At 37.7% G+C, this 13977-nt stretch overlaps 1 protein-coding gene across 3 annotated transcripts in view; it reads left to right on the forward strand.

Annotated features, from left to right (window-relative positions):
• The window catches only part of DNAH7 (dynein axonemal heavy chain 7), a 265127-nt gene that overhangs the window by 124516 nt on the left and 126634 nt on the right, over positions 1-13977 (forward strand). For all 3 annotated transcript variants that reach the window (XM_058710674.1, XM_058710688.1, XM_058710679.1), the window contains 5 exons: positions 2370-2501; positions 4256-4480; positions 7536-7733; positions 10016-10171; positions 10879-11047. In XM_058710674.1, the coding sequence (XP_058566657.1) occupies positions 2370-2501; positions 4256-4480; positions 7536-7733; positions 10016-10171; positions 10879-11047 (880 nt within the window). The remainder of the gene's footprint in view (positions 1-2369; positions 2502-4255; positions 4481-7535; positions 7734-10015; positions 10172-10878; positions 11048-13977) is intronic.

Genomic DNA, 13977 nt, shown 5'->3' on the forward strand with positions numbered 1-13977 from the left:
GTACCAAGGATCTGAAGCAGACTGACAGCAGAGAGCCTGATGCTGGGCTCTAACCCGCGAACTGCGAGATCATGCCCTGAGCCGAAATCAGCCCTCTAACATAGCCGCCTGAGCCACCCAGGTGCCCCCAGAAAAATTTTAACAGAAGCATTTTAAAGTTTGAGAAGATGTATGGATGCTACTCTCTTACCTCTTAAAAAAAAAAAAAAAAAAAAAAGTCTTAAAGGTCCACTTAACCACATCTGGATGAAAATAGCTAAAAATGTTATCTTTCATTTCTCAGACTATTATATTCTAGTTTCCATTTTTATAATTTTCTTTGTTATTTATTTATTTATTTATTTTAAAAATTTTTTTAAGGTTTATTTATTTTTGAGACAGAGAGAGACACAGCATGAATGGGGGAGGGGCAGAGAGAGAGGGAGACACAGAATGTGAAACAGGCTCCAGGCTCTGAGCCGTCAGCCCAGAGCCCGACTCGGGGCTTGAACTCACGGACCGCGAGATCGTGACCTGAGCCGAAGTCGGACGCTTAACCAACTGAGCCACCCAGGTGCCCCGTGTTTTTTAAAGTTCCTAGAATAAATCTATATTATAACCAGCAAAGGGACCATTTTTAAAAGTAATTCATTTATTAAATCTAAAGAACTAGATAGTGGGTAATGATGGAGGAACACGTTACTGCTCTAGGCCTGCTAAATGAGGAATCCACTTTATTTAGCATGAGTGTATCTACTTGTTTAGGGATTACTGTTGTTGACTTGGGCTCTGGAGCAAACATAGGGACACAGGGCTGGTATTTCTCCTACTGTTGGAAATCTGCGAGAAGAAGGCACGAGTTTGGCTCACAGTACAGAAAAGGCAAGCGGAATTTAAAAATCATGCCAGTGGATATTGCCTAAAGAGAAAAGGCAGAGAAAAAAAGGTAAGAGAGCAAAGAATACAATGCCAGACCTGGCTGCAATCTCAGAAAGAGAAGAGGGCGTTTTAAGAAGCAGGTAGTCAGTATTATGGGAAACTACCAAGAGGTCAAGGCAGAAGATGTTTGGCACATGGCCTTGGATTTGGCAAGTGAGAAGATCATGGGGTGAAGCATGGCCCAAACATTTTCAGGAAAGAGGCAAGGCTGCTCTGGCAGCTCACTGAGGAACGGGTCGGGTCGGTGGGGGGAGGGGGGGACACTGGCACTATAGGGGCGGACACATCTCTTCCAAGGAGCGTGGATGTTACAAAATTAAAAAAAAAAAAAAAGAGGGAAAGAAACCTTGAAATTTGTTGAAGATATGAAGTAATCATGTTTCAAAAACAGTTAAACTTGTAGAGTAAGCTACAGGTTTCCCCCCCCCCCCCCATCCCCGGCATTGTCAGAGAATGTAGGTATTACAAATAAATGAATTTTCCATGTAATAACTAATCTTTTCAATAGCAAAAGAGAAAAAAAAACATGCTTTTATTACAAGCTTCTAAAATGTACTATGTACTTTTGTCCTCTCTTAAAGAAATTATGAGTTCCTCTTAGCTACTATGTAGTAATGAGTGTCTTATTTTTAGCAACAGTCATTTGTATTTTAGGGGGGCATCAGTAGTAGTTAGTCCCATCCTTAGGGAAACTCGGTTGTCATTTCTGCCTGTTTCTACTGGGACAGTGGCTGAAGATGAAGTCAGCTGCTCCTAATCTTCAGTTCCAATTAACTTTCAGAGAGTTAATTCTCACACTGTAACTGTGAAGCAATACCCCTCTAAAGGTTGGAGGAGAGCTCGGAGGCAAGAAGACACATGTTTATGGAGAACTTGCTATGTGATGCCTGGTGCTAGGACCTATGTACACGATTTCATTTATTTTATAAACACTCACGGCGAGACCCCAAAAAGTAAAGTGCGTGATGTTTACAGCACTCTGGCTACATGTTGTGCCCTTCAAGACTTGCAAATTTATTTCATAGGAATGAGCTTACTATGAATACTACTGTAAAGATGTATAAAATAAGTTTTGAAGCGCATTAATTAATTTTAAGTAATGAAAATTAATTGCCTTCTCTGAAAGATTTCTTTTAGTGTTTTGACCTACACAATTGGTATGAGAATCAAGGTCATTGATTAACTGAACATGTACAAGTAAACTTTGTGAATTCGAGAATCTGTGCAGGAGAGGCTCAGGACAACACATCCAGTGTCACTACACTCTAGACTAGGGAATTAATCCATGCCTCAGTTTTCCTACCTATAGAGCTAGAATTATAATCGTGCCTTTTCATAAGTACTACAGCTATGAGGACGAAGTAAGTTCAATAAATATTAGTTGATGCTATTTTAATTAGTGCCTAATTTAAGTTAATTTGTTCTATAGACTTTTCCCCCTGATTTTTCAGGAATTATCTCCTACTTCAGACACAAACTTAGTCCGATCCTTAATGAATCTAATAGACTGTTTTATCGATGACTTTGCTGATGCAGTCAAAGTGAAAGAGAGAAATGACCGAGAAACGTATTCTTTATTGGAGGTAAGGTCCATTGCCTTTGAATCCTGCTGTAGAAAGGCATCTACTGCTTTCCCCAGTGCTTCCTCATTAATGAACTTCATTTCTCCCCCGGAAATGGGGGCTGGACTGTGGGTGGTAGCTGAACAGCAAGGAAAAAAGTCAGGCCCCAAATAGTAGGTCCTTGGAGGAACCTCCTCAACTGGCAGTTCTATGGCCTCATGAGGTTTAAGTGAAACCCACTGATACCCTTAGATCTGCTACTGGAATCTTCAGTCACTTAACCAACCTCAGAAATGATCAACCCCCAAAATAGCAATGACCATTTGATAAGATTCACCTCCTTCCCCTTCAACCTGCAAATCATAATAACTCTTTGCATTTTTTCCTTGCTTGTCTTTGCTTTTTCTTTTGTTTCTTTATTTTGAGAAAGAGGGAGCACGTGTGAACAGGTGTAGGGACAGAGAGAGAGCGAGAGACAGAGACAGAGAGAGAATCCCAAGCAGGCTCTGTGCTATATAAGCACAGAGCCCGATACGGGGCTGGATCCCAGGAACCATGAGATCACGACCTAAGCCAAAATCAAGAGTCAGATGCTCAACTGACTGAGCCACCCAGGTGCCCCATTTTTCTTGAGATTTAAGTGCTTAAAATATATATATGCATATACAAATCTACATCAGGATTGAGGAAAGGAAGAAAATATGTATAAACATATTTTTAAAATAGGAATAAAATTATCAACAGACCTTGAATATTCCTTAATAAAAAATTACTGCTAATGGTAGCATTTCTAATGTGGTCAATATGTTGCTCTTATTACTTACATTCTATTAAATAAATTAATTTCAATTTAGTTTTAAAGAGTTTCTGGAGAGAAACAACCTGTGAGTAATCTAGGAGCAGGTGCACAGTGTCGAAGTAGAGTCCACAACTTTTATGAGCATAGTCAAGATTGTGTTTGTTTTGGCATTATAATGAGGAGCTCAGTTGGTTTCAGTGTCCGACTTCAGCTCAGGTCATGATCTCATGGTTCATGAGTTCGAGCCCCACATTGGGCTCTGTGCTGACAGCTCAGAGCCTGGAGCCTGCTTGGGATTCTGTGTCTCCCTCTCTCCCTGCCCCTGTGTTGCTCATGCTCGGTCTCTCAAAAATAAATGTTAAAAAAATTTTTTTAAAAAGAAGCGGATTTGATTTTAAGGCAAACTAGTAAGTTTTCTCATTTAGTGGTGGGTCTTGTCATCTACTCTGTTTTCCTGCCTAAGCCTGGTAAGAAGAAAGCTTACAGAATGGCAGTTCTGGTTTATGCATTCGTTGCTCAGATTATTACAACAGGTAAATAAATGAATATAAATTTGTTCTGCTTTTACTAAAACACTATCAAAATTTAAATTTAAAAAGCAGGTTTATTGTCGATTGATTATTCCTTATTAAAATACGCCTTCATAAAAAGTTATCTCAATGTTCTTTTTTAATATCAGGGTCCTGCCACTTACTTAAAATTTCATGTGATTTACCAGACTAATCATTCTGAGGTTTCACAATGCCTAGAATTATACTTTGCATTATATTATCTTTTCTGATAGCAAGATTTTTCTAAAACATGCAATTTGGTTTTTAAAAATCTAATTATTATAAAATCCTGAGATAAGTTACTATTATATGTTAGTTTATTCATTTTCTTTCAAAGATATTAATCTGGCTGATCTGATTCAAGCTTCAAGAATACATTAAAGTCCTTTTTTAATGCACTCTATTTTCTCATCTCTCCGATGCAGGGCATTTTTCTATTTTCATTGATTTGGTCCGTCGGAGCGTCTTGTAATGATGATGATAGGTTGAGATTTGATAAGATTCTTCGAGAACTAATGGAAGGCCCAATTTCAGAACTAACTCAAAATAAGTTTAAATTACTGAGCGGTACGGAACAAACATCTTCAAAAGCACTAACTGTCCCATTTCCTGAAAAAGGAACAATTTATGATTATCAATTTGTCACTGAGGTAAGAACTCTGAAGCAAGATGTACAACATTACAGCACATAATGGCTCTGGGGCCACCTTGTCACCATTGTTTACCTTAAGAGTCAACATGGAGTAGTAAAGGAAGTTGCTTTGGCTTTGAAGTCGGACACCTCTGGGTGTCAGTCCTAGTAACGCCACTTTCTTTCTGTAGAACCTGGGACTAGTTTATTAATCTTTCTGATTCTTGCTTTTCTCTTTGATAAAATGAGATAAATAATAACACCTGATGGGCCTATCGTATTCATTAAATAAAATTGCAGATTATGACATCTACTCCAGCAGCAGGTACATTTTGCTTTAAGATACCTCTTGGAGATTCATTTGGTGCATGTTAGCATATCACAGATGGTAAGAAGCCCTGTAGGGCCATAGCTGGGTTAGTGTTAATTCAGCACTTCGCAAATGAATTGGACAATAAAACCTGGGTGGTGTTTGTTCACCTGTATGTGTGTGACAGCTGTAAGTACTGTATTGAGGACATTTAAAAATCCATGATGTTTAAATATGGAGCTTCAGGTGAAATTGGATCATACTATATCCCCAGAGGGTAATTTTATATCCTCTTCTCCCGTTAACAAAGAGAACACTTTTCTATCTCATTAGTATTTCTTTAATAAACTTATTTTTCTAAGCCTCCGTATATTCTATTATCTGAGGACCACAATCTAGCCCAACAGTTTCCTACTGATAGATGTTGAACTGTTTTTGTTGTTTCTTAGTTTTTCTCCTGTGGTGAATATTCCTGTATACAAGCCATGTGTATATATCTGATTTTTTCTTTAAGATAAATTCCTAGAGGGGCACCTGGGTGGCTCACTTGGTTGAGTGTCAGACTCTTGGTTTTGGCTCACGTCATGATCTCACAGTTTTATGGGTTCGAGTCTGCATTGGGTTCTGCTCTGACAACACAGAGCCTGCTTGGGATTTTCTCTTCCTCCTGCTTTCTGCCACTCCCCCACTCATGCTGTCTCTGTCTCTCTCAAAATAAATAAATAAACAATAAACTTAAAAAAAATTTTAAGTAAAAAAGAGAAGTTCTTAGAAAAGGAATTTGCTATATCAATTTTTAAATTTTTATGGCTTTTGAGGTATATTACCAGGCTTACCTTAGAAGAGATTCTTCACCCTGCCAACTGAAAGATATTATCCTTTCATTTTTCCTAATTTTATTTTATTTCCAATTACTAACAATAGCCTGCATTTTCAGAGCACTTTGAAGTTTATTAAGCTTCTCCACAATCATTTCTATTTGTTTCCCAATATCTCAGTGAAATAAGAAAGATAGTATTATTTTGCAAATCTTCCCATTGAGAAAATTAGGGCTCAGAGATAGGTGATTTTCCCAGTATCACAACATCTCTAAGGGCATATCCACTCCAGGATTTCTGACTCTTAACTTTTCCTTCCTCATATGGTGGCAAAAGATCCATGTTAGAAAAGATCATCAAAAATATGAGAAGGAGGAGACCTGTGTGGCTCAGTCAGTTAAGCATCCAGCTTTGGCTCAGGTTATGATCTCGCAGCTTATAGGTTCAAGTCCCACATCGGGCTCTGTGCTGATAGCTCAGAGCTTGGGGCCTTCTTCAGATTCTGTGTCTGCCTCTCTCTCTCTGGCCCTCCCCTGCTCACTCTCTGTCTCTCTTTCTCAAAAATGAATATACTTAAAGAATATGGGAAGGAAATTTTTATTTTCATCAGTTCTAGAAAGTTGTAGAAATGTCTTTGTAATACAGTTTTCACATGTGATATGAATTCACCGTCCTCAAAAAAAAATCTGTACTATCCGCAAAGTACTGTGCCAGAGGGTACAAAAATGAATAAGGCACAGAGCTGCCCTTGATGAGTTCATAACCTCTTCAGAAGAGTGTCATGTGACACTCTAAGCCAAAAGAGTGCCATGTGGGAAGGTCTAGGAACCCAGGTCATGTAGGGAAACAGTACGTCCATCGATGAGACTGGCCTGTGGAACACATAAAGATATAAGGAAGGAGGGCCTGAATTCTGATATGCTTTAAATGACCAGGAGCTTAAATTTGATTTTGCAAGAATGGAGAGACCAGTGATGTTTTTCTAAGGTGAGAGAGTTAACATGATATCTCTGAAAATTTTTGTTCTAAACACTGTATAGCAAGCACAAATTTTAGTTGACAAGTTAATTGGATACAAAGATGCAGTATAATGTTAAGTCATGATAATAATCTCACATTAAGAAATCTTGTCTATTCTAGATAGCTGTTGCACAGCAATGTGAATATAGTTAAAACTACTGAACTGTATGCTCAAAAAAATGGTTGAAGGTATATTTTAGGTATTTTTTTTAACCACAATTTACAAAAATCTCACCTGAAATGATAAGCTGATGTTTGTTATAAATACCATTATAAAAGCATAAGCAGAGGTGCCTGGGTGGCTCAGTTGGTTAAACATCTGACTTTGACTCAGGTCATGATCTCAAGATTCATGAGTTTGAACCTTGCATTGGGCTCTCTGCTGTCAGCACAAAGCCTGCTTCAGATCCTCTGTCCTCCTCCCTCTCTCTCGGTCTCTCTCTCTCTCTCTCTCTCTCTCTCCCCCTCAAAAATAAAAAAAAATAGACATAAAAAATAAAAAATATTAAAGTATAAGCAACATGCAGCTGATGTTCTAGGGAAATAAGTGCTATATTGGTTAACACTATGGAATAAAATTGTTTACTCTTTAATGCATTAATTAGTCCAGTTTTCTCAATCTAACATTTGGCCAAAATAGCTGATCTTTGGGTTGACGTAATCAGTGGTTTCAGGGCATTAAAAAACCCCACAGCATTGCCATTTGATTTTGGTTCATATAAAAGCCTCGTTTCTTCCCAATTTAGCACAAAGTTTAACTTTCAAATTCAGGGTGAAGTGTTTTAAAGGCTAAAAACAAATGTATAAGCATCAGTGTTTTGCTTTGGTCTTGATCTTTGATCTTTTCTACAGTGGCACAGGAGTACAGAGCTTTTAAAAGTATTTTATAATATAACATTCACCGTTTGGCTATTTATTATGAACAGGGAATAGGAAAATGGGAACCATGGGTAAAAAAATTGGCAGAAGCTCCTCCAATTCCTAAGGATGTGATGTTTAATGAAATCATTGTACCAACTCTGGACACAGTTCGATACTCTGCATTAATGGAATTGTTAACCACCCATCAAAAGCCTTCAATATTTGTAGGACCAACAGGAACTGGAAAGAGTGTTTATATCATTGTAAGTATTATAGAAATCTACATGTTAAAAGGTACATTAATATTCCTAAGAATGTTATTTTGTAAACTACGTGTAATAGTAGACTTCATATTTAAAAAATTTTTTTTTAAACATTTTTATTTATTTTTGAGACAGGGAGAGACAGAGCATGAACAGGGAAGGGTCAGAGAGAGGGAGACACAGAATCTGAAACAGGCTCCAGGCTCTGAGCCGTCAGCACAGAGCCCAACGCGGGGCTCGAACTCACGGACCATGAGATCATGACCTGAGCCGAAGTCGGCCGCTTAACCGACTGAGCCACCCAGGCGCCCCAAAACTTCATATTTTTTAAACATTCCAATATTTTGATGTTGTAGCCACAGAGAATTTTTTAGTAACTGCCTATTTTAGAAAATGGACTAAAGATGTGCTATTTTACATCACTAAATTATTGTACCTTTTTAAAGGTATTTTTAAAGTATTTTAATAAAAATAGCTTGTTGAGGATGAAGAAGTTCATATCTGTTGAAAGGAAGGGGTGTTTTAATTAATTACACTTGATATTTAATTTTCAAAATTATTTAATATAAGAAGGATTATTATGTAGTAATAAAACTGATTGACTTCTGTAATGATTCCCATTGTGTGTTTGTTTAAAAAAAAATACTAGCTGCTATAACAGATAATGCCCCAAATCTCAGTAGCTTTACACAGTCTGTGTTCCTTTGTGTTTAGAGGGTCATATTGAACAAAGACTAGTTCTTGCCTCTAGTTTCAGATTTCTGAAGGCAGAAAGCTGCCTGGAGCTGTCAGTAAGTATCCCCAGCTTTGGCAGGACAAGTGAGTGCAAGTTTCCCAGGGGCAAGTGGACAATGTGGAAGATAAGTGGACTTCAGCCTTCTTGGGACTCCATTCTAGATGACTACCCACAGCAATGCCACAGTGTGGAGCCCCATTACTTTCCTTATGGCAGAGAACTGCACAGTGTGGGTATCCCTTTGGAGTTTCTAAAGAATTTGCATATCTGCTCCTCTGAGTAAGCATTTAGAAGCTTTCCACGACAGCAGGCAAGACCGCATTATCCAAGAGGAAACCACAGTGATGCCAGTGGGATAGGACTTTTGCCTATCTTCCTCTAGCTCTGCCCCCTCCCCCCCCCCAGCTGCGGGGTGGGAAGAAGATGGGAAAAAGGGAAAGGAGCCCAAATGAGCCATCAGTGATCCCTCCCCCATTGCAGGTTCTCAGTCAACTCACATTCCCCCAATTATGATGGCTCCTGTTTCTAGTTCTTTCTTGATTTTTATCGTTTTATGTAATCTGTCAATCCTTTTGGAATATATTTAGGCATATGGTTAAATAATTGTCCTGATAACATTTATTGAATAATATCTTTCAGAACATACTGAAACGAAACCCTCATTATAATTTAAATGCTGTATACATCAGGAAATATCCAACAGCAGAGATGGAGAAGTTTTAAACTGAGATTTTAAATTAAGGTGTTGGTTTGGCCAAGGTTAAAAATCAATCTTGCTGAAAGTATACAGAAAGCTAAGGGATTTACCCAAGATACCATCAAGAGTCAAGGAATGGAGACTTGATAAGGTTAAAGGCAATGGTTGGAGAAAAATAAACCCATTTGTCATTTATACCCTCATTCTAAATTCAGCCCAGGCAAAACAAACAAACAAAAAACACTACTTTTTACAAAATGGGGAATGTACTTTGCATCTTATTTTGTAATCTGCTTTTTCTACCTAATCTATTGTAAATATTTTCCTATTTAATTATTCTTTTACAAGATGATTTGTAAAACACAATGTCTTGGTTAAGAATCATTGTAATTGCACCTGCTTTCCGGTGAAATCCATTTTGAAAACACAGTTATATTATTTAAGCTTCCTAACTTCTAGTCTGATAACTTGGTGTTTCAGTGGAAAGATAACAGACTATAATAAAAAGAACATTTATCTGGTAAGAGATGCATGGCGATCTGAATTCTTCCCCCTTCCACCATCCCTGAGACCTTAAATGAGTTTCTTAGCCTCTGAGTCCCTATGATCTCTTGTTAAGAAGGAATGTGGTTTTGGAAATCAGAGAGGCCATATGCATGGGGCCTGGACAAATAGAGACACCACTGATACAGTAACTGTTATTTCTATTGATTCCATCCCTTTTTTCACATTGTTACGACACTCTAAGTTTAGATTCAGGTGTGTCAATACTTTTGCTTAGTGTTTATTTTCAAAAGTCAGAGCGTAATTCCAAACTATGGCTCATTTTTATTATTTCCTATTATATAGAATTTTCTTTTAAATCAACTCAGCAAAGACATCTACAAGCCTCTGATAATTAACTTCTCAGCACAAACTACAGCAGCTCAAACTCAGAATATCATCATGTCAAAATTGGACAAAAGAAGAAAGGGAGTTTTTGGTCCTCCTTTGGGCAAGAGAATGGTAATTGCTCTGTTTCTATACGTATGGCACAGCACTGGTCCACTTCGCTGACCCTGCTACAGTCAGAAAAATGAAACAAGATAGACTAAAACTTGATATCTTTTTGTACACCGTTTTTTAATCACAAATTTTGATTAAGTTTCCCTAAAAGTGTGTTCATATTTGCATGTGCATTAGACAACTTGACATTAAAAACAAGCACTTGCCCTTTGAATTAAAATTAAATATTCATCTGGGAAATTATCTACCTTTCTACTTCTCTGATTAACATTTCTATTCAGCCATCTATGCTGCTTGCTCCTCTAGACCTTTAAACAACCCAGCTATCAACTGACTTCTCTGTGTTTCTTTGCCAGGAACACCCCTTTGAACCTAACTTTCACCACTCAGAGGTTATAATCATTTTAACATCCTAGCTTTCTCATTTACTTTAATGTATTGAAATTGTATAAGGAAAAAGAGGAGGCATATTGAGAAACAAATTGTGTGAGAGGATTATTAAGTCCTCGACTCTTAATCTATAAAGGTTAGTAATGAGACTTTCCCTATTCCTTGGAAGCATGGATGCTAGGGGATATTATTCTTTATTTGAAAAGAAACCATCATTTCTCACATATGTACTCTACATTCTTTGCCTCAACACGATTTACACAATAGGACATTAAGGTGTTAATATTTTGTAATACTGCTTCTCTTTTTATTCTCAGGTTGTCTTTGTAGATGATGTCAATATGCCCGCTCGGGAAGTATATGGGGCTCAGCCACCCATTGAGTTGCTTAGACAATGGTTAGATCACTGGAATTGGTATGATCTCAAAGATTGTTCTATGATTAAGCTAGTGGACATTCAAATCATGTGCGCTATGGGACCTCCAGGTACGTTTTCTGAGTTTGTGATTACTAAGATTGAGAATCAGTCTGGTTATACCTAGAGAGATAGCTGGAGAAAGAAAGAGAAACCCAACTGGACAACTGAGTTACACTTTCTTGTGTATATATTTTCTCTGTGTGTTCTTTGTGACCTATGGAAATATAGTACAATGGTCAACACTATGAAGTGGGTTACCTTGCTTGGGGCCATTCTCCCACCAATTCTTCCAAATCCTTTTTCTCCCACCTTCTGGCACTTTGCTCTGAACTTCCTGTCTCTGCATTCTAAGGATCCAGATGCCCCTGGAGCAGCTCATTTCCCTCTCTTTTATTCCTTAATCCTTCAACTGTATGAAATTCCCTTTTCTGCTACTCCAATCAAGTCTCATTCTAGTGAGTCTTTGGATTTAGACAGGCTGTTAAGAGGAATTGAAGTAGCAAGTAGTCAAAAGAATTAACCCTTAAACATTCTTTGCGTATCTCAAGGGAAATTGATAAATTCAAAGGAATTTCTATACAAGGGAAATTTTTTTATGCTGGGGTATCAAAAGTGGCTTGATTCAAGTAACTGGACATCTTTAGCTGTTCTTTTCCTGAACTCAAGCTGGTATTCTAGTCTTTATTCATTATGTCTTTGTTTTTCTCGTTGAATCATCCTTGCTAGTTCTTTTAATTAAAAAATTTTTTTTTAATTTATTTAAATGCAAGTTAGTTAACAGATAGTGGAGTCTTAGTTTCAGGGGTAAAATTTATTGATTGATCACTTATATATATCACACCCAGTGCTCATCCCAGCAAGTGCCCTCCTGGGTGCCCATCACTCATTTAGCCCATCCCCCACCCACCAGCCCTCCAACAACTCTCAGTTTCTCTGTATTTAAGAGTCTCTTATGGTTTGCCTCCCTCTCTCTTTTTATCTTATTTTTCATTCCCTTCCCTTATGTTCATCTGTTTTGTTTTGTTTCTTAAATTCCACATATGTGTGAAATCATATGATTTTTATCTTTCTCTAATTTTGCTTAGCATAATACATTCAAGTTCTATCCACATTGTTGCAAATGGCAAGATTTCATTCTTTTGATTGCCAAGTAATTGTCCATTGTGTATATATGCCACATCTTCTTTATCCATTCATCAGCCAGTGGACATTGTGCTCTTTTCATACTTTGGCTATTGTTGATAGTGCTGCTATAAACATTGGGGTGCATTTGCCCCTTGAAATCAGCATTTTTGTATCCTTTGGATAAATACCTAGTTGTTATTCTAGTCTTTAAAAATTTCTTTTCTCTTTAAAAATAAAAAAAAAAAGGCACCTGGGTAGCTCAGTCGATTGAGCATCAGATCTCTGCTCAGGTCATGATCTTGCTGCTCATGAGTTCAAGCACCACATTGGGCTCTGTGCTGACAGCTTGGAGCCTGGAGCCTGCTTCAGATTCTGTGTCTCCCTCTTTCTCTGCCCCTCCTCCCCCTCTCAAAAATAAATAAACCTTAAAAAAATTTTTTTTAATTCCTTTTTTCTGTATACCATTTCTTCAAGGAATCCCTTTGGTATTTGCCTCCTAACCCCTGAACCTATCTTCCCTATAATGCAGTCAGTTTGCTCTGAGTCAGTAATTGCTCTCAGCACACTTTCTGGGCCACTTCAAATGCTTTTTTTCTTTTCTTTTTTTCTTCCAAGTTTTTATTTAAACTCCAGTTAGTTAACATACAGTGTAATGTTAGTTTCAGGTGTAGGACTCAGTGATCCATCGCTTACATTTAACAACCAATGTTCATCATAAATGCCCTCCATAATACCCATCCCTCATTCAGCTCATCCCCCATCTACCTCCCCTCCAGCAACCCTCAATTTGCTCTCTATAGTTAACAGTCTGGTTTATGGTTTGCCTCTGTTTTCTTTCTTTCTTTCTTTCTTTCTTTCTTTCTTTCTTTCTTTCTTTCTTTCTTTCTTTCTTTCTTTCTTTCTTTCTTCCTTCCTCCCTCCCTCCCTCCCTCCCTCCCTCCCTCCCTCCCTCCCTTCCTTCCTTCCTTCCTTCCTTCCTTCCTTCCTTCCTTCTTTGTTTTTTAACAAGATTCTTTTGTTCCTGGGTCTCAGACTTGGTTCTACTTTGCCTCTCTCCTACTACCCAAGCCAGTCATTTGTATCACATGTCCACTTTGCCCTGTTCCTTCGGGGACTGGACAGAGGAGTAGTCTGAAGCCATGAGGTATCTTTCCCTCTTGGACCCCATTTTCTAAACACATCACCATTTATGAATGATCTTTGGGAGGAAAAGTTGAAGACAGAGCTGGGGGATGTGATCTCTGGCCTTTGCTTCATTGACTGTTTCACCATCTCCTTAAGCTCGCCCCAGCACATCAGCGTTCTTTATATTAAGTTTGTAAATACCATAGGCAAACACAGTTGTTTTGATGTGTAGACTACCAGTTATATATTTTCACACATTTCTCATATTTTCAGAATGAGCACCAGATAATTCAGTGATAGAAGCAAATACAGATTTACCTGGTTTTAAACAAATATAAAACATGAACCTACATATTTTTATGCAAAAATATGTGTTAGAGATATCACATACTTCTAAAATTACTTCGTTACTAAAGATTTCATGATAGAATGCCCTTAAAAAGCAAATGTAATTTGCTTATGTATTTAAACATAACATTAATAATTTTTTCAGGTGATGTTACATTCTAAGTCTGTTGTTAAAGCTTAATATTTAAAAATGTAGTCATTATTTCATGAAAGTGAGATAATCCCCCAGTTTTTTAAAATGCAAGTCAATGAAGTGGCCCCATGAGCCACATAGACTAGTCCTCAGGAAATTCATTTTAGGATGTGGGGGAAGAATTAGGTTATGTGCCAAGATGGTGCTGAATTTCACCCATGTGGGAATGACGCTAAAGTTTGATCAGTCATGTTTCCCAATATTGTA

Source organism: Neofelis nebulosa, chromosome 2, assembly GCF_028018385.1.
Source record: "Neofelis nebulosa isolate mNeoNeb1 chromosome 2, mNeoNeb1.pri, whole genome shotgun sequence".
NCBI classification, from domain to species: Eukaryota; Metazoa; Chordata; class Mammalia; order Carnivora; family Felidae; genus Neofelis; species Neofelis nebulosa.